This window comes from Strix aluco, chromosome 18 (genome assembly GCF_031877795.1).
Source record: "Strix aluco isolate bStrAlu1 chromosome 18, bStrAlu1.hap1, whole genome shotgun sequence".
NCBI classification, from domain to species: domain Eukaryota; kingdom Metazoa; phylum Chordata; class Aves; order Strigiformes; family Strigidae; genus Strix; species Strix aluco.
This window is the reverse complement of record NC_133948.1, coordinates 13,303,451-13,326,951: the sequence shown is the minus strand read 5'-3', so window position 1 is coordinate 13,326,951 and position 23,501 is coordinate 13,303,451. Positions and strand designations below refer to the sequence as shown.

Sequence of the window (23,501 nt, the reverse complement as noted above, 5' to 3'; positions counted from 1 at the left end):
GGCCCCAGACAGAGTATCCCCCCCGCGTTGCCCCCCCGTAACCCCCAAGCGCCGGGTCCGGTCCCGCACGGCCAGCCGGCGATTTACAGCTCCGCCGCACCTGGAAATAGAGAGAAAAAACAGTGTCCGAGGGGGCAGCGCCTGCCGCCCCCCCCGGGCCGCCCCCTGGCCCCTTTCTCCCCCTTCGAGGGTTGCCGGCGAGATACGCGGAGCGCGGAAGGGGCGGGAAGGCGGCCGGCCCGTGGGACAAAGGCCGGGGGGGGCCGGGGGGGGCCGCATACCTCCGCGCAGCGCGCTGCCGGGGGAACTTTTCATCCCGCCACGCTGCGCGGAGGAGCCGGCCCTCCCCGCGTCCCCGGCCCCCTCCCCTTCCCCGCCCCCCCCTCTCAAATCCTCCCCCCCCCTTCCCGCTTGTTGCTCCTCCAGACAAAAGCATCTCTCCCCTTCGTGCAAAAAAAAAAACCCCAAACCAACCCCAAAAACAGGTGATACTCTCCCCCAGCCCAACTCGGGACCCCCCAAACCCCTCCCCGAGCATCCCTTTAAAAGAAATAAATTAAACTAAAAGGAGAATCGGTGGGAAACCAGGTTTTTTGCAGCGTGTCCCCCCCCCCCGGCCCCCCAGCCAGGTGCATACTCACTTCGCGGCACAGGTACAAGCCACCCTCAACAATAGAGGCGCGTTGTTTTTTTCCCTCTGTGCCAAGCACAAGGCTGGAGCCAATTTAGATATGCTATAAATTAAGAGGTTGCCATGGTTACCGCCCTCCCATTGGCCGCAGCCGGGGCGACGCGGGCCGCTACGTCACCAAATCTGAATAAGGATGCGCGAATTACTAAGGCGGGGGACAAAGCTGGCGATGGGGACAGCATGAGAGTGGCGGCGCGGCGGCGGCGGAGCACAGCGAGGCACCGGGGCTGCCGGCTGCAGGGGGGGGGTTCATGCACCCCTCCCGCCGCGCCCGCTGCCGCAGAGCCCGCCAGCAGCGCGGCCGCCGCTCCGCCGGCTCCCGGGGCGCTCCGGAGGGACCGGGGGCGGGATTTGGGGGTGGTTTTCTTTTTCATTATTATTATTATTATTATTATTATTATTTCTCGGGGGTGGTTTGGCTTTTTTTATTTTTTTTGGGGCATCGTTTTTTCCCTCCCGCCGCCGAGGCTCCGGAGAGAAGAGGGGAAAGAACTTGACAGCCGCTCCGCTCCCCTGCCCTGAATTTTTCGTTATTCCCTCTTCTATTATTTTTTAAATTTTTATTTTATTTTATTATTATTAATTTTTTCCTGCATTTTTGAGCCGCCGCCGTGTGCCGCCGCGGGGCTGACTTCTCGTTCGCGCGTCTCCATCGCCCGGCGGAGGTTATGATGGTGCATTGTGCGGGCTGCGAGAGGCCGATTTTGGACCGGTTCCTGCTGAACGTCTTGGACAGGGCTTGGCACATCAAATGCGTCCAGTGCTGCGAGTGCAAGTGCAACCTGACCGAGAAATGCTTCTCCAGGGAAGGCAAACTCTACTGCAAAAATGACTTTTTCAGGTGAGGGTCCCCCCCACCCCGCCAACCCACCAGAGGGTGCGGAGCTTCACACCGCGCCCGGCCCCCCCGGTGCCTCCCTGGGGTCTCCCCCGGAGCTTGGGGGGCTCCCCTCTTCCCCGCCCATCGCTCTCCGCCGGGCTCCGCACCGAGCCTGCCCCACCGCTCCGGCGGGGAAGCAGCCCCCCCGGGCCGGGGGGAGCCCCAGAGGTGGGGGGGCTCGGCGGCTGCGCTACGGCCGCTGCTGCAGCCTGAGGTGGAGGCGGCGAGGCTGTGCCCCCCGCTCCCGTCTCCCCATGACCTTGCTTCCACCAGCACCGGGCCCCGCTCCGCCGGTACCGCCGCCCGCCCCGTCGCGGCAGGCCCCGGTGGGCATCGCGGTGGCAGCCGTGTGTCTCCCGCCCCGGGGCCCGGCCTGGCGCTCCTCGCCCCCCTCCTGGGACCGCAGGCCCCGGCGAAGACGGTGGCCAAAACCTCCCCCCCCCCCCCCCCCTTCCCCACCTCCCCCGGCGGGGCCCCGCGCTCCGCCGCTCCTTAAACGCCCCTAATGACTGCGATAAGGTGCCGATGAGGAAATTAGGGGCCGGGATGGGAAGGGGGGGCGATGACTTATGACTCCTAATGCTCTCACTACATCAACGTCACGGGGAGCAGCGAGGGAGGCAGAAGTTGTTGCCGCGACCGGAGGAAAAAAAGGGGGGGACCCTGCGTGGACACCCCGGGGCCTGGCAGCCCCCGGCTCCCCCGGGGACCCGGCCGCGGCAGCCCCCGCTCCCGGGGTTTGGGCACATTTTTTTGTGCGTGGTTTTTGTTTTGTTTGTTTGTTTGGGGGTTTGAGGGGTTTGGGGGGTTTGTTTTGTTTTTTGGTTTGAGGGTGGTTTTTTTTTTGGTTGGTTTTCGGGGTTTTTTTGTTTTGCTTTTTGTTGGGTTCTTTTTGTTTTGTTTTGTTTTTTCCTTGGGGACATCGTTCCCAGCCTATTCGGATTCCCTGGCATTTTTTTATTTTTATTTTTTTTTAAAAAAAGGCATCTCCTGGGGGAAGAAAAACCGCTCTGCCTCCAACGAAAGGAAAGAAAATCGGCGATTTCCAAAGCGCTGCTCCCGACCAGGAAAAATCCCCCCCGGGAGAGCGGGACTGTGCCGGCGCCGGGCTGGGGACCCCGGGATGCTTCGGGGAGCGGCGCCCGCTGTTGTGCTGGGTGCCCGGTGCCCCCTGCACCCGCCGCTCCCTTTTTCCGTCGCTCTGGCCGTCATTAGCCCAGTTTTCTCTCCGGGATTTTCAGGCCAGCGTCGGGTGGAGCCGAGCCCCCCGTTTCCCGGCCCGGGAGGCACCGGCTGAAACGAAATAACCCCCCCCACCGCAACGCGGAGCGCGGAGGGGATCCCCCGCCGCCCTCCGCTCCCCTCTGGCCCTCCTGGGGTCAAATCGGGGCGAGGATGCTCGTGTGTGTGTGTCCCCGGGTGGGGACACCCCAAACCCGAGCTCTCTCCGCAGCCCACCCTGCGCCTGCGAGCGGGGCTGCGCGGAGCTGAAGGCTCTTCTGCTCCTCCTCCTCCTCACCCCAAAGGGGCAGGGGGTACTAATCGCCTGCTCCCCCAAATCCCCCAGCGGGACATGCTGGAGGATCGGGCTCCCGCGGTGGGGTTTGAGGAGGGAGGGATCGGTACAAACGGGGGCCCCCCCGCAGCCCATCGCCGCCGGGGCTCCCAGCTCTCGCTTTTCTCCCCCTCTCCAGGAGGTTTGGTACCAAATGCGCCGGCTGCTCCCAAGGCATCTCCCCCAGCGACCTCGTCCGGAAAGCCCGGAATAAAGTCTTTCACCTGAACTGTTTCACCTGCATGGTCTGCAACAAGCAGCTCTCCACGGGCGAGGAACTCTATATCATAGACGAAAACAAATTTGTTTGCAAAGAGGATTATTTGAACTCTCCCAGTTTGAAGGAAGGCAGCCTCAACTCAGGTACGAGCGGCTCAGCCCGCCGCACCGCCCGGGGACGCATCCCTGCCGCTCGTACCGGCAGGAGCAGGCAGCTGCCGTGGTGCTGCCGGTACCTCCCGCCGGGCCGGGAAGGAGGTTTGGTTTTGTGGGGTGAGGGGCTGCACCCCGCAGCCAGCCCGGCCCCCCGTTAATCCGCGGGGAGAGGGAGGGATTTGGGGTGAAAGCCTTCAAGCCGGGCGGAAGCCTCTGTGACCCCCCCCCCCCACGCGGGACGTGGACACCCGTGGGACGAGCGGTGGCGGAGGTGCAGCCCCGCAGCATCGCTCCCCGCCCCCCCGGCTCCTGCCCCATGCACAGCCCCTACGGCAGCGGGGATGCGGGGCGGTGGGGAACCAGGACCCCCCCCCCGAGCCTGGCCTGGGAGCCCCCCACGGCCCGGAGCCCCCTCCCTGCGAGTGTGCCCGGTCCCCCCGCGCCGCGGGCCTGATCCTTCGCCTCCTTTCACCCAGAGGCAAAGCTCCCATTTGACTTCCTTGGAAGCTGTCTCTGCGTCAGGACAGCAGGATCAGGCCCACTCCTGCTGTCCCAGCCATGCCAGGCGCCTGTGCTCACCCCCTTCCGTGGGCTCTCTCTCCGTCCAGCACCCGGGGCCGGATCCTGCCACGCCAGTCAGTGGGGCCGCTGCTGTGAGCGAGGCGAGTAGAGCTTGGCCTTGGGGGGGGGTGCTGGCATCAGGGTCCCGGGGGGATGTTGGGGTGGCTGGGGGGGGTGAGCCAGGCTCAAGGCAGTGACTGGAGACCCCCCCAAACCCTGTCAGGGACCGGTTGCATTTTTTCCCAGCGGTGCCTCCCACTTCCCGGTGTGAAAAAAGCAGCGGGGGGAGAGCGGGAGCACCGAGAGCTGCGGTGGGCCTGGGGGATCGCCCCCTCCCCAGCTCCCCCCGGCCGGCACCACACGGTGTGCAGGGCCGGATCGGGCAGCGCTTGCCTGGAGCTCTGCGTGCTGTTGGGGGGACGATGCTTTACGGGTACCAGGGGGGCAGAGGCGATCTGCACCCCTTGCTGCTCTCCTGCACCCCCCAAGCCCTCTCCTGGAAAGCGGGTGGGCCAGGGAGAGCAGAGGACAGGGGGGTTGATCTCTCCCCTAAGTCATCCACCCCCCCTTTCCTCTCTGGGTCTCCTTTACAGTGTCCTCATGTACAGACAGGAGTTTGTCCCCGGATCTCCAGGACCCCATGCAGGACGACACCAAGGAGACAGACAACTCGACCTCCTCGGACAAGGAGACCACCAACAACGAGAACGAGGAGCAAAACTCGGGCACCAAGCGGAGGGGGCCCCGCACCACCATTAAAGCCAAGCAGCTGGAGACCCTCAAAGCTGCCTTCGCCGCCACCCCCAAACCCACCCGCCACATCCGAGAGCAGCTGGCCCAGGAGACCGGCCTCAACATGAGAGTCATCCAGGTAGGGCCACTGCCCCGGCTCGCCCCCCTGCCCCGCCACAGCCCTCCCCACCCGCCAGCGTGATGTCATGGGGCTGGCCAGTGACGTCATTCCCACCACAGACCGAGGTTCCGGTGACATCAGAGCTTCATGGGGCGATTTTCTCTGGCAGAGAGAAGAGACGGAGAAAGGACCTGCATGGGGAGGGAAGGAGAAGGGGTGCTGGTGGGTGCCCAGAGAGTTCAAGGCCGTGACGGTCTCCCCCAGGTGCTGGGAAGGAATTGGGATGCTGGGGCTACTCCCACGAACTGGGAAAATGGGGACAGGCATCCGTCCCCCGCCAGCATCACCCCAGGCCTAGCCTTGCACCCACCCCACGCTCCCGTGGGTTAGCGGGGATCCCCCACCCTGCGCTTTAATACACCGACCCCACGGCAAGAGATGAAAACCAGCCCCAAAACATGAGCTGGCCAGGCTCTGCTGCCTCACCCACCGGCTTGGCTTCCCCCGGGAACGAGCAGGATCCCCCGGCGTGCCCGGGAGATGGATGCTCCGGCCTTGTGAAAGCAAGGAGAAGCCATTGCTCTCTGCAGGCAGCCCAGCACTTTCTTACCGCACTGCCCCCGTGAAGAAAATCCCCGTGGAAATGTAGGGATTAATGGGCTTTAATAGAGGCATTAATAGGGAAGGACTCTCCGGCTTTGCCGGTAGCGGAGCTGCGAGTCCCGGCTCCTGGCAGAAGGGAGCAGGAGAAGTCCCCGGAGGAGTGTGATGTGCTCGTTGCCCTGAGCTGCCCCGTCCCCGGGGGACACGGGGTGTGTGTGTGTGGGGGGAAGAGTAGGGCAATAATCCAGACACCCCACCAGGCCGGGGGAAAGGCGTGAGTGGGCTGAGGCCGTGCTGTTCGGGTGAGGCGATGCCCCGTAGAGAGGCGGCTGCGTCTTCCCCTCCCCCTTTATCTCCATCCTCACCGGCCGGCTTTTCCTCTCACTCCCTGCCGCCGCAGGTGCTCATCTCCCTGCTCTCCGCTTTCCGCCTACTTCTGCCACAATCCGGAATCCCTGCCACCCTTTTCCTTCCCTCTTTTCCTCCCTTCTTTCCCCCCCCATAAAGGAAAATTCTTCCATAGCCTCTGGCTGCTCTCCCCCTTGTAGGGACAGACGGGCTGAGGATGTGCACGGGGAGATGCAGCCAAGGGGCCAGGATTTTAATAATTAATAATTAATTCGTGTGTGTGTGTCCCTGCCCCTCTATCCACTTTTGGGGTCTACTGGCAGCAGGAGCAGAGGGGTGTCATTAAAAACCACCCAGAGCTGGGAAAACCCATCCCCTCCCAGGCGGGCGCAAGATTTCCATCCCTTTCCCCGGCCAAACTTGGGGGGTGTGTGTGGGGTATCCCCGACCCGGAGTGTACCCCATCGGCTGACGCCGGCCCCGCCGCAGGTCTGGTTCCAGAACCGTCGGTCCAAGGAGCGGCGGATGAAGCAGCTGAGCGCGCTGGGCGCCCGCCGGCACGCCTTCTTCCGCAGCCCGCGCAGGATGCGGCCCCTCGGCGGCCGCCTCGACGAGTCCGAGATGCTCGGCTCGACGCCCTACACGTACTACGGAGGTGAGGGACCTTCCGCGGGTGCCCCCTGCCCCGTGTCGTGTGTGTCGTCCCCCTCACCCCCCCGCGCCTTCCCTCCTTCATACCCCTTTCCCTTTGTTGACCCCCCTCTCCCCGCGCCGTCCTGCTTCTCCCCCGGTGTTTTTTCCTTTTCCCCCGCCGCCCCCCCGTTCCCTGTCCCCCTCCGCGGGGACCGAAGCCGCCCGGGCCCCGAGGGGACGGGGACGCGCCGGCCGCAGCGTCCCGGCCCGCCCCACGCACGCCAAAGGCATCTGTGCGCGCCCGTCCACGCGTGTGCGCTCCCACGGCCGCGCAACGCACGCACCAGCGCGCAGATGTGCCTCCCCGCGCACCCCCTCACCCCCCTGCACACGCACACCGCCGCAGGCACACACGGACACGCACACGCGGACACGTCCACGCACACCCACGGACCCCCCCCCCCCCCCCCACGGCCGGGCATTGTGGCGGCGGCGGCCCCTCCCCCGCGAACAAAGCCCCAGCTGCGGGGCTTTTGTGCCCCTTTCAGGCCGCATTTGTTCCAATTACCTCCGGGCCCGCAGCATATGGAAGGTCACTGCCGCCGGCCGGCCCCCCCGCCGCCCCGACGGGACGGGATGGGCGCAGCGGGGCGGCCCCGCCGCCTCCCCTCTCCCCCCGCTCCGTACAGAGCCCCCCTCCGGCTGCGTTTTCAAAGCCTGCCCCCCGACAAGGGGCTTTCCAGGCACCCTTTGCTGCCCTGCAGTTACTTTCTACAGCCCTTCCAAGATGCTAAATATGTACATAATTTCTCCAATATATATATATTTTACCATTTTATATATATATTCTTCATTTTTTCCCCCCATTCCCTTTACACATATTTTCCCCCCATTCCCTTTACATATATTTTCCCCTCCTCCCTTTATATATATTTTTCCCCCCCTCCCTTTATATATGCATTTTTCCCCCATTCTCTTTACATATATATATTTTTAAAATTTTTTTTTCCCCATTACCTAAGCATTAAATTGAGTCCATCCTGCCTCCCCAGCCACCCCAGCCCCGGGCTCCTTTCCCTTCGGCATCCCCCCCCACCCCTCCAGGCCAGGTAGGGAGCAGGTGACGAGCGCTGCAGCCCTTAGGACAGGCTTTTTTCTCCCTCTGGGCTCAAATCTGCAGCCGGTGCTTCAGGTTCCGCACCCCAGGAGCCAGCAGAGGATTTTGGAGGGGGCAGCCACGCTGCTCTAGGGGGGAGGCCAGGGCTGGCTATGGGGCACGGTGGGATTTTGGAAAGTTTTTGGCCCTGGGGGACCAGCTGCATCCTTTTCTCCCCCCTCCCTCAGATTACCAAGGTGACTACTACGGACCGGGAGGCAACTATGACTTTTTCCCCCACGGGCCGCCCTCCCAAGCCCAGTCCCCGGCCGACTCCAGCTACCTTCAGAACTCAGGACCCGGCTCCACACCCCTGGGACCCTTGGAGCCCCCCCTAAGCGGACACCACTCCTCAGAAAACCAAAGGTACACGGATATGATCTCGCACCCCGACACCCCCAGCCCTGAGCCGGGGATGACCGGTTCGCTGCACCCCATCCCGGGGGAGGTCTTCAGTGGGGGGCCCAGCCCCCCCTTCTCCATGTCCAGCAATAGCGGCTACAGCGGGGCTCTCTCGCACCCCAACCCGGAGCTCAGCGAGGCGGCGGTGTGGTAGGCCTGGCGCGGGCACGCGTGCGCCTGTGGAGGGGGAAAACACCCCCACGTTCCCCCAGCCCACGCGTGTCCCCCCCCTTGCCCCGGACCAGGTCACTATCACCGGATAAAGACCCCCCCTCCGATGCCAAAACGCATCCCTGCGTGTCCCGTCCCCCCCCCCGCCCTCCGCATCACTGCAGAAACACACACACACACACACACACCCCAGGGACCTTGGGGCCACCCCGCTACCTCCCCCTCCCGGCACCTTCCCCCCAGCACTGGGGGGGGAGGGGGGGGCAATAAATGGTGCCCAGCCCCGAAGAATCCCCCCCACCGCCGGCGTCGGGACCACCACCGCCTCTCGGACCAAAGCTGAACTCGCCTGGACACAGGTCCCACCGCCCCGGCGGCACCTGGGGAGTGGGGGCTGGGGCAGGGCTCCCCCCTCCCCTCTGCTAATTAGCATCCTTTTTAATTATCCCCTACCACATCATGGGGGGGAGGAATGGGGAATAGCAGGAATAACCCCCCCCCGGCCCCTCCCCTGCCCTTGGTTTTTGTTGTTCCCATTTTATCCCCAAGGAGAAGGTGGGTTTGGACCCGGTTTTTGGTGATGGGTAGCGGGGGCGGAGGGGGGGGTGAGGGGGCCGGGCCCAGGACTACCCCAGTGACTGGCTGAGATCGGGCTCCCACGCGGCGGAAAAGACACTAGAAAGAGGCAGAAACGGGAAAAATATGACAAAAAAAACACCCCACAATAAACAAACAAACCAACCCAGAACAAAACCGACCCAACAACCACAACAGCAGAAATTAAACCTGAGCCTCGACGCCGAGTCCCACCCCAACATTTCCCGGAGGCTCCGCCAATTTAAGGATGTATTATAGTTTTTGCTTCTAGTTTCTTTATTTTGTATAAAGGAGAAACAAATAAAGTATGTTTTTGTGTTTACTGATTATTTATTGTACTTTAGTCATCGGAGGCTCCGAATTTTTCTATTTTGAAGGCAGGGAGGGGGTGACGCCAGGGAGGGGGCAAGAGGCTGGGGGGGGGGGGGGGGAGGGGGGGAAGGAAGGAGAATGGAAAAGGAAAGAAAAAAGTTGTTTTCTGAAAGCGTTGTGGGTTTCCTGTCCCCGCTGCCTCTTGCGGAGGCTGTTAGTGTGAATGGCTCTTGTTGTTCAATGTGAATAAAAAACCTTTTAGTTACCTACTGTTCGGTCACCTGGTCCCTTTCATTTTATTTTATTTATTTTTTTAAGACAGGACCACGAGAGATGCTGGCTAGACTGCCCAGATCCCCCAGTGTCCCCAGCCCTACGTGGGGTCCGGGGGAGCAGTCCCCATCGGTCCCCTGGGTGGGACAGGTGCCACGGCCCCTGTACAAGGTGATGTTGCTGCATCCAGGGCTGCATCACCCACCTGGTACCCCAGGCCTGCCCCCCCATCACCCCAGCTCTCTGGCACTGGGGGGCGGGGGTACATTACCCGGCTCAGCACCTTCCCCCACAGCAGACAGCCTGCTGCATAATTTCTTTCTCCTGGGGGGAGGTATTGTGTGTACCCCCCAAGCACCCCCCGGCAGCCCAGAGGCACCCGCAGCCTTGCTGGCAGAGCATCCCCATGGGGGAGCCGCGGGAGTGCCAGGGGTGTCAGCGGGGCTGAGGAGGGGGGACACCAGGAGGGGACACACCAAGGAGGGGTCCACAAACACCATCAGCAGCTTGTGCCCCATCTGCTCCAGGGGGGCACCAAGGGCTGGCAGGAGGGGGTTATCCTCCCCCAGCACCCTAATCTGTCCCCCCTCCTCTCCTCTCTCCTGCTTTCTCTCTCCTGTTTCTGAGATACAAAAATAAATAAAGTCCAAGGCAGGCTGCAGCTCTGAACTAATATTTAAAATGCAAAATCATGGCAGAGTTCCTTCCCCCCCCGCCTTGTCTTGCAGTAAAAAGATATAAACAGAATAAATTACCTTCCCTCGCTGGCTTACGAGAGTCCCTCTCTCCTGACCTGAATTTTAAGTCCTGGCTTGGTTGTAGCACGGAGCACCGATGATTTATGAAAAGCCAGCCACTTCTCTGCATATTTTCTCTGTTCAGCCAAGTGGTGGAATTTATCCTTCCTATACCATTACTGGCATTAATAACGGGGTGGCAAACGAGCCAGGCCGAGCCCCGAGGGATCCCTCAGCGAGGAGCTGGGGCCATCACAAAGACACTGGGCTCCCACCAAGCAAAGCACCTTCTCCCCTTTTAACAGGTGGGGAAACTGAGGCAGGAGAGCAGCTGGCTGCTCCTTTCTGCTCCATCCCTTCCAGGCCATCAGTGTTATCAGGTAACGGGCACTTTTTATAAGGACAGGGCAATGTGTTGTTAAGTAATTCCCTCCCAGCATCATTTTGAGGATTATAAAACAGAACACAAGGTCATTCACTGAGTGAACACTGGCTGCTATTATTATTATTACTATTATTAGTTATTATTAAACCCAGGCTGATGGGGCACCCCACCTCTGGGACCCAGGGGGGCAGACACACTGTGGGAGGGATTTTGGATGATGCTGGGATGCTCCAAGCTGCCACCTCCTGTGCAGGAGGACAGGGGGTTCTGTGCAGGGGCTGGGGGCTCTGTGCAGGAGGACGGGGCTCAGCGAGAGCAGCCATCTGAGCAGGGACCTGCTGGCACTGAGGAGCTTTACCAGTTGGGCCCCGCAGCTCAGAGCTGGGTGCAGGAGCTAAACCTTCCCCCAATTCACTGGCCAGGGGCTGCTGCTGCCCTGGGCTTGCCTGTCCCAGCAAACACCCACCCGTGGCTCAGCACGGGCAGAAGGGACCTGATGGCTGGGGAGGGCACAGTGTCACGCCAAGGGCCGGATCCAGGCCACGGGACACGGAGCTGGCCTTGCAGGGAGCAGCTGGGTTCAGCCCATTGGTTACCCCAGCCCTTAGCCACAGCCAGGGCTGGGATCCCCACTGCAACCAGGGGCACGATACAGCACCCCAACTGAGCCTGGAGTCCCCATCACAGCCAGAGTCCCCATCGCACCCAGGGTCGGGGTCCCCATCACCCCACCAGTCCCAAGAAGGCACCAGCTCCCAGGGTTCACACCTGTCTCCAGCTGCAGGGTGACCACGGGTGACCCCCCACCAGCTGGGGCCATGCCACCCCCGGTGGGGTGTCCCACACATAACCTGCACCCCCATGTCCCTGCCAGGGATATCCAAAGCCTAATCGCCCCAGCTGGCACCCAAAGCCCAAGCACTCCCTCGTCAAGGCATGGAGGGGGCAAAGGTCCCTGTTAGGGTGCTCAGGGGAGTCACCCCAAACCCCACAGTCACGGCCGTGTCATCACCAGCTATCACCCTCCCATGGGACCGTGCTGGGGAAACACCACCACAATGCCCTGGCCACCGGCAGAGCAGCGTCGGTCCTGGGAATAAACTTATTTTCAAAAGCTGTTGGGCAAACATCAGTGCTATTTTTTTTCCTGACCTTTTTCTTTTTTTTTTTTTTTCGGAAGGGGAAGGTCTGCAGAAGGTGGAAAGTAATCAGGTTTTGGACCTGGGATAAAAAATGGCTGGAGTAGGTTGGGCTGACTCCTTATAATTAATAGTGTGCCTCGTAATAGGATTCTCCAGCCTTCGGTGCTCCCTGGAAACACCTTTTTACATAAGATATTGCTCACAATGGAGCGGCAGAGTTTTGATTTATGGGGTTTTGGCCTCCAAGAAGCATCTGGGGAGCTGGCCTGGCCGGTGGGAGGTATCGGATCGGGGGGAGAGGGGAAAAGAGCCGAAGACAGGGAGGGTGTTTCTGCGGGGTTGGCAGCCGGGTCCTGGGGCAGGCACCCAGCCAGAGGAAAAGGTTTTGGCAGAGGGGGCTGTGATCTGGGGTCTGAGCTGGGCCTGGGGCTGAGCCCCCTCTGCACCAAAGGTGAGGAGGAGGAGGCTGAGAAGGGTTTTAGGGCAGGAGAAAGCTTGTCTCCCTGCCCAACCCCACCAGGTGATGCCTGGGGCGTGGGCTCAGCTGGGAAACCTGGGAGCAGTCAGGGTCGGGGACCCCCGGTGGGAGCAAGACTCCACATCACCCGGGGATGGGAGGAAGGAGCGGGGAGAAATGTTGTTGGGGGGGGGGGAAACACAAAAACCCCAGGAAGTGCAATAGCAAGGGGCTAAAAGCAAATGCAGCGCTAGAGAGTGGGAATGGGGGAGAGCAGGAAAGCCTGGAGGAAAGGGGGGATGGGAAAAAAGAGTGGGATGGGGGTAAAAGGGGGATCAAGGAGACTCTGGGATGGGGTGTACACACACACACACACACACACACACACACGTGTGCCTGTCAGTGCATCTCGGAGCTTACGGGTGTTAAACACGGCCAGGGAGCTCCACCAATAAATCACCGTAACAAGCGGGTCCATGTATGTTGTTCTCTTCTGACCGCAGACAGCGCGGCAGGAATGGGAGAAGATTGTAATAATTAATAATCATTAGAATAATAATGCATAAAGACAGTAGCAAAGTAATTAGTCAGAGAGGGAGCGCTTGTTAATTGAGGTGGGGAGTTGCAAACAGCCTGGGGAGGGGCAGGGCAGGGAGGGGAGGGGGGACCGAGGGTTGGGGGACGCAGAGGAGGATGCCCGGCACGTCCCAGGGGCAGAGCGGGGCTGTGTACCCCAGTCCTGCCCTCGGACAGGCAGGGCAGGCACAGGCAGCGCCCCGGCTCCATCCCTGCCCGCAGTGTGAGCCCCAGCCTCGTCCACCCTGTGTGCCTCAGTTTCCCCATCCCTGCGTGGACGCTGTGTGCCGGGGCAGGGGCTGTGGGAGGAGTCCAGCCCCGCATCCGCCAGGCAGCGGAGCTTTATTTTGGTTGTTTTGGAGGAGAGTGAGCGGAGGGTGCTGGCAGGGCAGGGGGGGGTGTCACTCCAGGCCCAGCTGGCTCTTCAGGGCCCGCAGCTGGGCTGCCTGGATGCTGCTGCCCCCGCACACCACCACCACCACGGAGGCCAGCGGGGTCCGCAGCCGCCCCTCGCCCTGCAGCCGCTGCAGCCGCCCCGCGTAGAGCAAGGCCAGGACGGCCCCGCACGCCGGCTGCACCAGCATCCTCTCGTCATCTGCGGGGACAAGAGCGGGGGGACACCCTGAGCTGCCTGCTCACCCACCCCGTGTCCCAGTCAGCCCCCTGTAGAGCCAAGGTCCCCCCAGCACCCTGAGTCCGGCATGTCCCAGGCCAGTCCCAAGAGCCGGTGGTGTCCCTGTCACCCCTGTCACGCCTGGCTGGCCCCTGCTCACCCAGGAACTGCTCCACGGCTCGCACAGCCTCCGTGTCCTCCACCACCTGGGAGATGACCTGACATTCCTGGGCACACTCCAGCGCCCGCGCAGCCACCGTCTTGGCTCCCAGGCACTTGGCCACGCTGGGACAGGAGGGGACAACGGTGGTCAGGGTGGTCCTGGGACCCTTCAGTGAGCTGGGCTGAGACCTGCCAACTCATTGCATGCATGGCTGCTCCCACAAAGCCCAGCTCACCTGGTGATGTCAGGCAGGGAGACAAGCTGTCCGGCCTCCAGCGCCACGTGGAAACTGTGGGCCCCCCAGGTCTCGGCAGCAACGATGGGGACGTCCTGCCAGCCCACCTGGTGCAGGCCGGCCACGACGCCCGCCAGCAGCCCCCCGCCGCCCACAGCCAGCAGGATGGCATCTGGTTTGGTCTCCAGGGAGTCCTTCAGCTCCTGGACCAGGCTGGCGTGACCCTGCCTGCAGGGTGAGGGGGGCTGGAGAATGCAGCCCAGGGGCACCCCAAGCCAGCCCGTACCTCGGGGATGGGGATGGGGAGGCAGGAGCTGAGCCCTGGCAGCACTCACCACACCAATGGGTGGTCAAAGGGGTGGATGCTGACCCAGCCCTCAGTCTGTGCCAGCTCAAGGGCTCTCTCGTTGGCTTCATCCCACACCTGGGGGTGCAACGTGGGCTCAGCAGGGCCACATCCAGCCCTCGCACCCCAGAGATCAGTTCCTCATCACGGCGGGGCCAGAGGACACCAGAAACCCACAGGGGGCGCGGGGCTGAGATGGGTGTCCCCGGGGTGACCCTGCCACGATGCTGGGGTGAAGGTGATGCAGGAGGGGGATGTTTCGGGATGGGGTTTGCCATGCACATCCCCGGTATTGCAGAGCAGGCTGAGGTCAGGCTCAGCCCCTTCTGGTCCCCCCCAGACCCCGGGTTTAGGGACCTGCCACGGGGGTACCTGGCCAGAGACCTCCACCTCTGCCCCCAGCTCCTCCAGCTTGCGCACGGTGGCGGGGCCGGTGGTGCTGGGGACCACGACGGTGACCGGCAACCCCAGCTTCTTGGCTGCATACGCCGCCGCCAGACCCGCATTCCCCCCTGCAGAAAATGGAGGGGTCAGGCAGGGCTCAACCCCCCCGCACTCCCCATATTACTCATGAGCATCCCCCCTTCGCTCCCCCTGTCCCAGCTCGGGGCCTAATTACCTGAGGAGCAAACGAAGCGGCGACAGCCCTTCTTGGCAGCCTGAAAGGCAGGAGGGAAGGAGGGAGGGGGACAGCTGTGTCCCCCTGCCATGCCCCCACAAGGGCACGAGCAGTGCCCTGCCCACACTCACCTCCTGGCAGAGGTGGCCGATGCCCCGGATCTTGAAGGAGCCCGTGGGCTGGACATTTTCCAGCTTCATGTAGACCTTGGTGCCTGCTGCCCTGGACAGGGCCAGGCTTTCCAGGACAGGTGAGATGATGTGGAAGGGCTTCTTGCCCCCACCGGGCTGGGCTGCCATGGCCCTGGCGATGGATGGTCTGCCAGGGAGAGGTGGGGGAAACACCGGCTGCTCCCCATGGGGTCCCTCCCGCAGCCCCACTGCCTGTCCTGGCTCGGTGTGGGGCACAAGAGCCCCCCGGGTGGGACAAGGCTGTCTCCAGTGTCCCCTCCCAGCTCAGGGATGCAGCAGCACCGAGCCCTGGGGCACAGGAATGGGCCCTCCCTGCCAGAGCCCCACATCAAGATGGGCCACCCAATCCTCCATCCTCCTGGTCCCCAAGCCTCCAATGTCCCCAAGTGCCCCTCACACACCCTGTCCCCTAATTCAGCCAGGGCCACCCCACGGTGGGGATTACCTGGTGCCCTGTGGAGCCTCACTGCGTGTCACCAGCTCCTCACCCGCAGCTGCAACAGAGTGTGGGGGACAGAGGGAGGGAGACGTGACGTCGGAGGGGCCGTGCCGGTGTCCCCAGGTCCCCGTGTCCAGCCACACAGCAGGGCGAGGGGCAGGGGTTAAACATTGCCCTGGTCTGGGCTGTTTGCTCAGCGCCGGGCGGGTTTTTCCAGCCGTGAGGCTGGATCTGTGCCGAAAGCACCCAGCCGTGGCCCGGGCACTCTGCCCGGTGCCCAGCGGGGACAGCCATGTGTGGGCCTGGCAGCCAAATCCCAGCAGCCTTTGTGTGCCCAGGAGATGGGATGTGAGCACCCAGGAGACAGGGGGAAGAGGAGAGGCAGCTCCCAAATGACTGTGGGGGTCCCCAAGGGTTTGGTCCCCAAGGGTTTGCCCCCGTCAGCTGAGCACAAGCACCGGCTCTTCTCGGGTCCAGCCAGAAACACATCCCAGCAGATTTGAGGACTTTGCCCATTTGACCCAGACCCCTGGTGTAGCAAGGCAGTCTGAATGCCCCAAATCACCAACAGACAGCCAAGACACCCCCATCACCTCCAAATGAGCCATCGTACCCCCATGGCCGCCCTGCCAAGCCCTCTAACCCCGCAGCAGCCCCAGGCCGCGCTCTGAGCTGCATGTCTCCAGGGGGGCTCAGCTCTGCCAGTTGGGTAAGCCCCCGGGACAAGCCCCCCCCCCAGCTCTGGCTGGCCAAGCCGGGCACCCTGCGGGCAGGAGGGGTCGGGGGGAACGACACACAGTCTTGCACAGCTTGGAGAGGTGCTCCATGAGCATCCCTTAGAGATGGGGGCGCTGCCTGGAGGGACCCAGCCAGAGCCTGGCTGAGACCCAGGGTCCAGCAGCCCCCAGGCAAATCAGGAAGAGCCCCCCCTTTCCTCCAGGACAGCCCAGGACCCCTTCTTGTCACCCAGCCCTGGTGACACCCACCGGGGTAAGGGTCCCCCCAGCACATGCCCTACCTCTGTGTTGAGGGGCTGGCTCTGTTCCCAGCTGGTGAGGAGGAGGAAGGTGGGATTGGGAGGAAGGTCCGGCCCTGGCTCCTCACCCCGCAGCGCAGCCGCAGAGGATTTCTCTGTCCTGGGAGGAGTCTGAAAGCAGAGGCCACTTTGGCACAAAGTTAGTCCAGTCCTGCTTGGTGATGGCTCCATGGGGGTCCCAAGGGGGGGGCCACTGCGCACGAGCTGGGACATGCACAACAGTCAAGTGGGGTGCACTGGGAACACCACGCTCCCCCTGGCTCTGCCCCGCTGCCAGGCAGACAGCAGTGAAACAGACCCCAAAATACAGGATTTCAGTTCCCTGACCCAAACTGTGCTGCAAAGGCCCCCTGAGAGCACCAACGACAGGCACCAAGCAGGGTGTGGGCTCCTGGGGAGCTGGCCTTCGGTGGCAACGAAATAACTAACTCCCTGCTTCTCACACCATCGTTAGGCTTCAGAGTGAACAGCACACAGCACAGGCAGGATCAGCACAGAGGCACAGCACTGCCTGCAGAGAGCAGGCACCTCTGCCCTGAGCCGCACTGCTTTTGGGACACAGGGGACTGGAAATGTGGGGGATGATAAGGATTTCTTGAATGGGGGCACCAAGGCTGGGGGGAGGCACACAAGCTCCATCTTCCCTGGGGGCCCATGGAGCAACCCCCATCTCCATCCTGCAGTGGGCAGAGGGGCGCAATCGCTTCCCTGGGAATGGACCAGCGATGGGACTGGGGAACAGGTGCTGGGGAAGGGCTCCCCCTTTCCTCCAGGACAGCCAGGGATCCCTTCTTGTCACCCAGCCCTGGTCACACCCCCCAGGGCAAGGGTCCCCCCCCTGGCCGGGGGGACAAGCTCACAGGGAGGAGGCCAGGGACCCACACAGCGAGGGCAGCATGTTTTGGCTCAGTCCTGGGGTGCTCCAGCGTCCCTTTACACCCTGCACCCACCTCCCCGTCCCCCCTTTTACCCCCCTTTGGCTCCATCCCTGCCCAGGGAAAGGCGATGCCAGGCTGTCACCCAGTCATGTCCCCTGGTCAGGGTCCCTGGGTGACATGGCCTCAGCTAGTGGCCGCTGCAGGTGGGGCAATATTTAATCACTTCTCCTTGTTTTTCCATTTTTAAGAAAATTTTAAAAAGGGAAGCAGCAACACAGCCTCCGCTGCATTTCCAGTGTGCCCCATCCTCGGCATCCCTGTGCCTGTCCCTCCTCACTGCCCCGTCACTCGGTGGCAGTGACCCCCTCCTACCCTGGGAAACTGAGGCACAGGGGCCCCCCAAGCAGCACCCCCTGCCCCGGGAGCCCACACACCATGGGGACGCCAGGGTACATGGGCACATGCTAACACCCTCCACCTTACCTGCAGCCCTCCCACCCCCCCAGCACCTATTCCAGCGGGTTTTGGACACCCCACCCTGTCTGGGGCACCCATCCCAGCTTTTGGGGTTCCAGCACCCCAACAGCCCAGACCAGCTGCAACCCAGCCCCGTGCAGCCCCCGGGGAGCTTCAGGGGCCCCCAGCCCTGGTGGGAACCTGGCACCTTCAAAGCACTGCCGAGCACCAGCTCATTAATCCCCCAGTAATGACCTCGTTATTCCTAACGAGGCAGAGCGGATCAAGGGAGCTGCTGTAAGAGGATTTTGCAACGGGGGTTTTGGGGCTGGGAGAACACAGGTGGCAGAGGAGAGGAAGACAAAAGGGATGAGGAGTCACCCCGTCCTGGGGGGGCAAGTGGTGGGATTGCGCCCCTCCAGCCCACACCCTGGGTTCCCCTGTTTTAGCAGCTCTGCCCCACACCGGGTACCCAGCCTGATGCAGCAGCAAAGAAACCTGAGCAGCCTGCACCCCAAAAGAGCCCAGCCTGGCTGGCTGCACACCCTCCCACGGGGGCCAGGAGGCAGCGGAGAAGCAGGGAGCACCCTGTTAATCTTGGGGGGCATAAGACCACTGCAAGAGCCCAACCCTTATAGAAGACACCAGAGAATCTCAGCAGAGCGCAAAGCACAGCCACCACCTCTTGCACGCAGACCACTTTATTTGTCACAGCCAAACCAGCTCTCACTCCCTTCCTCTCTGCCCCACAGGCAAGCCCCAGCCTCCCAGGATCCCCCCTTTTCTGGGAAGAGCCCCCCCAAGCCAGGTGTCAGCACCCAGGGAAAGGTCCCAGGGCTGGAGCCCCGCGGTGGGGAGGGGGCACGGCCCCTGGCCCAGCACAGCTGGCACCGTGGGGACATGGCAGCAAGAGGCAGAAGCAGAGAGCGCCAGGGGGAGCAGGGGACCCCCCTTGCACCCAAAGCCAGTCCCCGGGCGACAGGGGAGAACAGGCAGCACTGCGACCCCCCCACCCCAGTCCTGCACCCAGCTGCCCCTCTGTAAGGGGACAGACGCCCGCGGATAGACGGACAGACGGGTTCAGCCCAGCGGTGCCCGCTCAGTCCCAGCGGACCTTGATGGGGGGGAAGGTCCAGAGGTCGGGGTGCCCCATGTGCAGCAGCGTGGTGCAGGGGGACGCGCTCCAGCGGAAGGGGGGCACGTCGGCCCAGGCGGGGCCACTGGCGGCCACCAGCCCGAAGGTGGGGGCCATGCCCGAGGAGGTGACCTGGTGCCGGGGAGAAAACACAGGGGTGCACGTCAGCGTGGGGACGGGGTAATGCAGTCTGGGGGGAGCTGTTGGAGGGGGGTGTACCCCCAAAGAGGGGCCTCCAGTTCCCCGCCAGCCCCCCCTCCAGGGCTGCCCCACCTTCATGTCGGTGCCGCCGTGGCAGCGCTGGCGCAGGGCGGGGAAGGGGTAGGTGCCGTTGGGGGGGTTGAGGTCGGAGCGGGCAGAGATGGCGTTCTCCGCGTTCTGGGGGGGGTCGCAGCCCCTGCACCGCGACAGCGGGTCCCGCAGGTAGTTGTTGGACCTGTAAAGTAGCCAAGAGAGAGTCGTCATGAAGGCAGGGAAAAAAAAGATACATAAATTTATAGCGATGGAAAAAAATCACCCTGAGGGTTATAAATCCTGGGGGGGGGCGGGTGGGCAACAGCCAGGTTTGGGGGGGCCCCAGCACCCACCTCATCAGGCGGACCATGGAGTCCAGGTCGTGGACCAGCGTCTGGTTCCGGCGGAAAATCTGGGCACGCGGGTTCTTGTCGTAGGTGAACCAGTCGCCGTATTTCTTCACCAGCTCCGGGTTCCCGCTGGCGTTGAAGATCTCCTCAAAGTACCTGGCAGGGGACACACACCCAGTGAGTCAGCACCCAGCGGCGGGGGGCAAGGCCAGCGTTGGCTGCCCCCCTTGATGGGGCATCAGTGGGGTGGGACGAGGCCGGACGGAGCTCACGGCAGGTTGTAGCTGGCCCAGTAGCCCTGCTGGTACAGCAGCTCCGTCTGATCGGCCGCCACCACCAGGCCCCTGCGCCAGGAGGAAGAGCATCTGTTAGAGCACAGGGGGGAATCGAGCAGGGTGGGGGTCCCTGCTGTGGGGTCCCTGCCCCAGCCAGGGGTGCTGGGCACCCATCCCCTGCATACAAGCATCCCCAGAGAGCCTTTAGCTGCAGACTGCCTGCATCTGTGTCCCCATCGCCCAACTCCCACCCTTTGGGCAGACAGGACCCTCAGGGCTTTCCCAAACCCACGGGGACGGGAGAGGAGACGCTTCCACCGTGGCTCAGCGCAGGAGCTGGCACGGGGGGAGGAACAGGGACACTCACGGGATCTGCTCCAGCACGGTCAGCAGGCCCGGCGGCGGGCTCGCTCTCCCCGGCGTGAAGGCGTTATAGTCCACCACCATCCACTGGTTGTTGTACCTGGCACGGAGAAGGGGGGAAGCATCCCTCCGGCAGCCAGCCTCCCCCCCGGGGACATCCCATCTATCCAATCCCACCCCCTCGGGACAGCTTCCCACACCCCATCCCGCCCCGCTCACGTGCCGCTGTTGAACCGTCGGAAGACAGCGGCCCACTCGGGCCCGCTGCGGGCCAGGCGGTTGGCCACGATGTTCCTCAGCCACTCCAGGACGCTGCCCCGTGGGTCCAGGTACTTCCACCGGGCCGGGTTGTTGTTCCCAATAGTGGTTTCCAGCGCTACCTGCGGGGAGGGGAGCAATGGGGAGGGCAGCAGGGCCAGGGAGGGGTCCCCGAGGACCAGACCCCCACTCACCAACCCGCTGCTGAGGATGTAGAAGTCATCCCCGGAGAAGATGGTGCCGGGGTAGGAAGAAAACACCTGGATGCTTCCAGGGATCTGAGAATTGCCTGGAGGGGGGGATGCAAAAGCAGGGGAACATCAGAAGGGGAGTGTCAGACGCAGCCCCCCCCAGCCCAGCCCACGCACCGCCGGCCGAGGCACGGAAGGGCAGCGTGTACTTCTTGATGATGCGCAGCATGGACTGGTAGGAGGTCCAGGTGTCGTGGGCCACCAGGAGATCCCGATGGCCTGGCAGCAGCTTCAGGAGGGCAGAGCAGGAGCCCGAGCCCAGGACACGCTGCGGGGAGGAGCGGTTCAGGGCAGACTCCAGGTCCTCCAGGTCACCCCCCAACTGCAGCAGGCTGGGGGGAAGTGAGACATGGGGTATCAGGTGGGGGACACCCCAGCCCAAGAGCCGAGCTGGCTCAGAGCACTCTGTCTGTCTCTCTGTCCAGGCCAGAGGGTGTTTCTCAATCCCACCCCAGTGAAGGTACTAGAGCCGGGAGCGCCCTGGCAGCCCGAGCAGGGAGGGAAGGGTGAGCAGAGCAGTGGGGAAACTGAGGCAGGGGGGCCCCACCGCCCAGTCCACAGTGCTGGCGAGGAGGAGAACCTGCCTTGGCTCCATCCTGCCGCAGCAGCAGAGGACCAGCACCCAGAGAAGGTGGGCAAGGGGGACTGGGAGCAGAACTGGGTGTCCCCAGACATCCCGGAATCATTCCCACAGCCTCCCCCAGCAGCAGCCCAACCCCTGGGGCGACCACCCCCCACTCCCCATCACCTCCAGGAAAGAACTTACAGGAAGCCGAAGGGCGCCAGGGTGAACCTGCCCCGGGGGAAGTCCAGGCGGCCGTTGTAGCTGTCCTCCAGCCCCTTCAGCTGCAGCAGGGCCAGGCGCACCTGCGGGGACAGGGGACAGAGCTGGCACCCAGCTCCCGCGGGGAAGAGGGGCGAGGGATTTTGGGGGATGGACCTCCCCCTTCCCGCAGGGGACACGGGAGATCCAGTGGGTCCTGGAGATGCTGCAGAGGCAGGAGGAGGCGCAGGTGAAGCATCACCATCAGCAGGGCCGTGACTCAGCACTGATGGCTGGGGGGGGCCCGAGCCACCCCCTGTGTACCCCAAGAGCAGCACGTGAGGCTCTGGCAGGGAGAAAGTCACGAGTCACCTCTGCTCACCCTGGGGAGGACAATCTCTGTCATCCCACCTGGAGCCAGGCCAGGACCCCTTGCTGCCCTGTCCCCTCCTCTTAATTAAAGCCCCAATTAGCCCGAGGGGATGTGGGGGGGGTTCACCCTGGCTGGGGGCACCCCATCCTCACCTGGTGCCAGTACTCGGGGTCCTCCCCCTTCCCCATCTGCTCCTCCATCCAGCCCAGGTTGGCCTCGAGGTACCTCCGCAGCTTCTCGCAGTAATCGCTCTCGTACTTGAAGGGGCCGCAGTAGCCCACCATGGTGTTCATCCAGTGCATGTACATCAGCTGGGGGGCACGGCGGGGGCGTCACCGGCGGGGGTCAGCCGGGGGAGAGGGGAGGGACCGCATCGCGCCCCTCGGGACCCCGGTTTCGGAGGGGTCACCCCTTACCTGCTCGGAGACGGCGGCCTCGGCGAGCCCGGCGGCGTAGGCCTGTAAGCTGTCGCTGTACGAGGCGTTGGTGGTGACCTCCAGGAAAGCCCAGCTGGGGGGACACGGACACGGGTGGGGCACGGGTGGGACGGGGCGCCCCACCCGCGATGGCTCCCCCGAGGCTGCCCTCGACGCCGCATCCCCGCTCAGCTCCGTGCGAGCCCCAGCCCGGCCCGGCCCGGCCCAGCCCAGCCCAGCTCAGCCCAGCCCGGCCCAGCCCAGCTCAGCCCAGCCCGGCCAAACCCGGCCCGGCCCTACCCGACGGCGGGGATGCGGTCGTCGAGGCTGGCCCAAGCGACAGCGGCGGGGAGGCGGCCGGGCAGGACGCGGAGCCGCCCCGAGCCGGGGTCCAGCAGGACGGAGACATTGCGGGGTGGCGGGGCGGCGGCGGGGGGTGTCCCGGGGGGTGTCCCGGGGGGTGCCCCGGTCAAGGCGGCGGCCAGCGCGGCCCCCAGCAGCGCCCGCAGCGCCGCCATGGCGGGGACAGGGACAGGGGCGGGACAGGGGCGGGGACAGGGGCGGGGACAGGAGACAGCCAGGCGTGGGGAGGGGCCTGCAGCCCGCCTAATAACCGCCCCCCGTGCCCCCATCCGGCCCCCGGCGTGTCCCCCCCGTAGGGTCCAGCCCCCGCGGTGCCGCCCGTGGGGAGCGGCTCAGTGGAAGCCTGACCGCGGGGGGGGCCGGGGCCCGCCGGGGTTTTGGCCCGCGGGGGACACTCGAGGTGTCGGTGCCCGGCCCACGGGCCCCAGCCCGGCCTTGAGCAATCCCGGCCGGCGGCTGTTTACTGCCCTGCCCGCTCCTCGGCGGGCAAAGTCCCCCTGAGGCGCACGGGGTGTCCCGGCGGGGTGGGGGCAGAGGGCTCGGAGCCCCCCACCCACGGCGGCAAGATCACCGTGGGGTGCATAAAGTCCCCGTGGCCCAGCCCTGTGTCACCCCCCGGTTTGGTGTCACCCTGAGCACCACCGCAGCTGCCTGCCTGAGGCCTGACACACTTGTGTCATGCCACAGCAGGCTGCCAGGGAGCACCGAGGGGGGACAGAGCTTTACCCCAAAACCCTGGAGCCCACGCTGAACTGGGGCACCCAGCGAGTGCTGGCGGCTCAGCTGGGAGCTGCCGGGGTGGGGGTGCTGCCGGGGTGCGTCCCAGTGCCCGGCAGGAGGGGACCAGTAACACCCTTTACTGGATCAACCGAGGAGCGGGAAAAGGTGCCGCATGCCTGGGGCTATTCTGGGCAGGGCAGCACCCCAAAGGCACGCTCATGCGGACACGCGGCGTGGCCCAGCACGCCCCACCAGCTCCCTGTTGCTGCTGGTTAATTTTCCAGTACCGCCCAGTGCCCACGCGTCCCCGGTCCTGT

At 63.8% G+C, this 23,501-nt stretch overlaps 3 protein-coding genes across 5 annotated transcripts; 1 reads left to right on the top strand and 2 right to left on the bottom strand.

Annotated features, from left to right (window-relative positions):
• The first annotated feature begins 761 nt into the window (after positions 1–761).
• On the top strand, positions 762–8,793 carry LHX5 (LIM homeobox 5). The gene is made up of 5 exons (XM_074844084.1): positions 762–1,532; positions 3,266–3,489; positions 4,656–4,933; positions 6,356–6,521; positions 7,844–8,793. The coding sequence occupies exons 1-5, from the start codon at positions 1,360–1,362 to the stop codon at positions 8,209–8,211; spliced, it is 1,209 nt and encodes a 402-aa protein (XP_074700185.1). The 5' UTR covers positions 762–1,359; the 3' UTR covers positions 8,212–8,793.
• A 3,811-nt stretch (positions 8,794–12,604) lies between these two features.
• On the bottom strand, positions 12,605–16,421 carry SDSL (serine dehydratase like). The gene is made up of 9 exons (XM_074844398.1): positions 16,332–16,421; positions 15,320–15,368; positions 14,815–15,001; positions 14,684–14,723; positions 14,437–14,576; positions 14,054–14,142; positions 13,719–13,946; positions 13,481–13,605; positions 12,605–13,302 (listed from the first exon to the last, which is right to left on the bottom strand). Exons 3-9 carry the CDS (start codon positions 14,980–14,982, stop codon positions 13,109–13,111), a joined length of 984 nt encoding a protein of 327 aa, XP_074700499.1. The 5' UTR covers positions 14,983–15,001; positions 15,320–15,368; positions 16,332–16,421; the 3' UTR covers positions 12,605–13,108.
• Positions 16,422–18,368: 1,947 nt separating this feature from the next.
• On the bottom strand, positions 18,369–22,637 carry PLBD2 (phospholipase B domain containing 2). 3 transcript variants are annotated; one of them, XM_074843923.1, is made up of 12 exons: positions 22,402–22,637; positions 22,102–22,195; positions 21,838–21,996; positions 21,316–21,416; positions 20,667–20,881; positions 20,493–20,587; positions 20,260–20,420; positions 20,045–20,140; positions 19,675–19,746; positions 19,406–19,558; positions 19,092–19,254; positions 18,369–18,950 (listed from the first exon to the last, which is right to left on the bottom strand). In XM_074843923.1, exons 1-12 carry the CDS (start codon positions 22,617–22,619, stop codon positions 18,783–18,785), a joined length of 1,695 nt encoding a protein of 564 aa, XP_074700024.1. In that variant the 5' UTR covers positions 22,620–22,637; the 3' UTR covers positions 18,369–18,782. The 3 variants fall into 3 exon arrangements, with proteins under 3 accessions (XP_074700024.1, XP_074700025.1, XP_074700023.1); XM_074843924.1 differs by having other exon boundaries at positions 20,493–20,541; positions 20,669–20,881; XM_074843922.1 differs by having other exon boundaries at positions 20,260–20,587.
• Positions 22,638–23,501: the final 864 nt, after the last annotated feature.

Coding starts and splice junctions, on each gene's coding strand:
- LHX5 (XM_074844084.1), top strand. CDS start 1,360: ATGATGGTGCATTGTGCGGGCTGCGAGAGGCCGATTTTGGACCGGTTC. Junction 3,490..4,655: donor GGAAGGCAGCCTCAACTCAG/GTACGAGCGGCT, acceptor TCTCCTTTACAG/TGTCCTCATGTACAGACAGG. Junction 4,934..6,355: donor TCAACATGAGAGTCATCCAG/GTAGGGCCACTG, acceptor GCCCCGCCGCAG/GTCTGGTTCCAGAACCGTCG.
- SDSL (XM_074844398.1), bottom strand. CDS start 14,982: ATGGCAGCCCAGCCCGGTGGGGGCAAGAAGCCCTTCCACATCATCTCA. Junction 14,724..14,814: donor TCGGCCACCTCTGCCAGGAG/GTGAGTGTGGGC, acceptor CCTGCCTTTCAG/GCTGCCAAGAAGGGCTGTCG. Junction 14,143..14,436: donor AGGTGGAGGTCTCTGGCCAG/GTACCCCCGTGG, acceptor TTGCACCCCCAG/GTGTGGGATGAAGCCAACGA.
- PLBD2 (XM_074843922.1), bottom strand. CDS start 22,619: ATGGCGGCGCTGCGGGCGCTGCTGGGGGCCGCGCTGGCCGCCGCCTTG. Junction 20,882..21,315: donor CTGGCGCCCTTCGGCTTCCT/GTAAGTTCTTTC, acceptor ACTTCCCCCCAG/CCTGCTGCAGTTGGGGGGTG. Junction 20,141..20,259: donor CGACGGTTCAACAGCGGCAC/GTGAGCGGGGCG, acceptor TCTCCGTGCCAG/GTACAACAACCAGTGGATGG.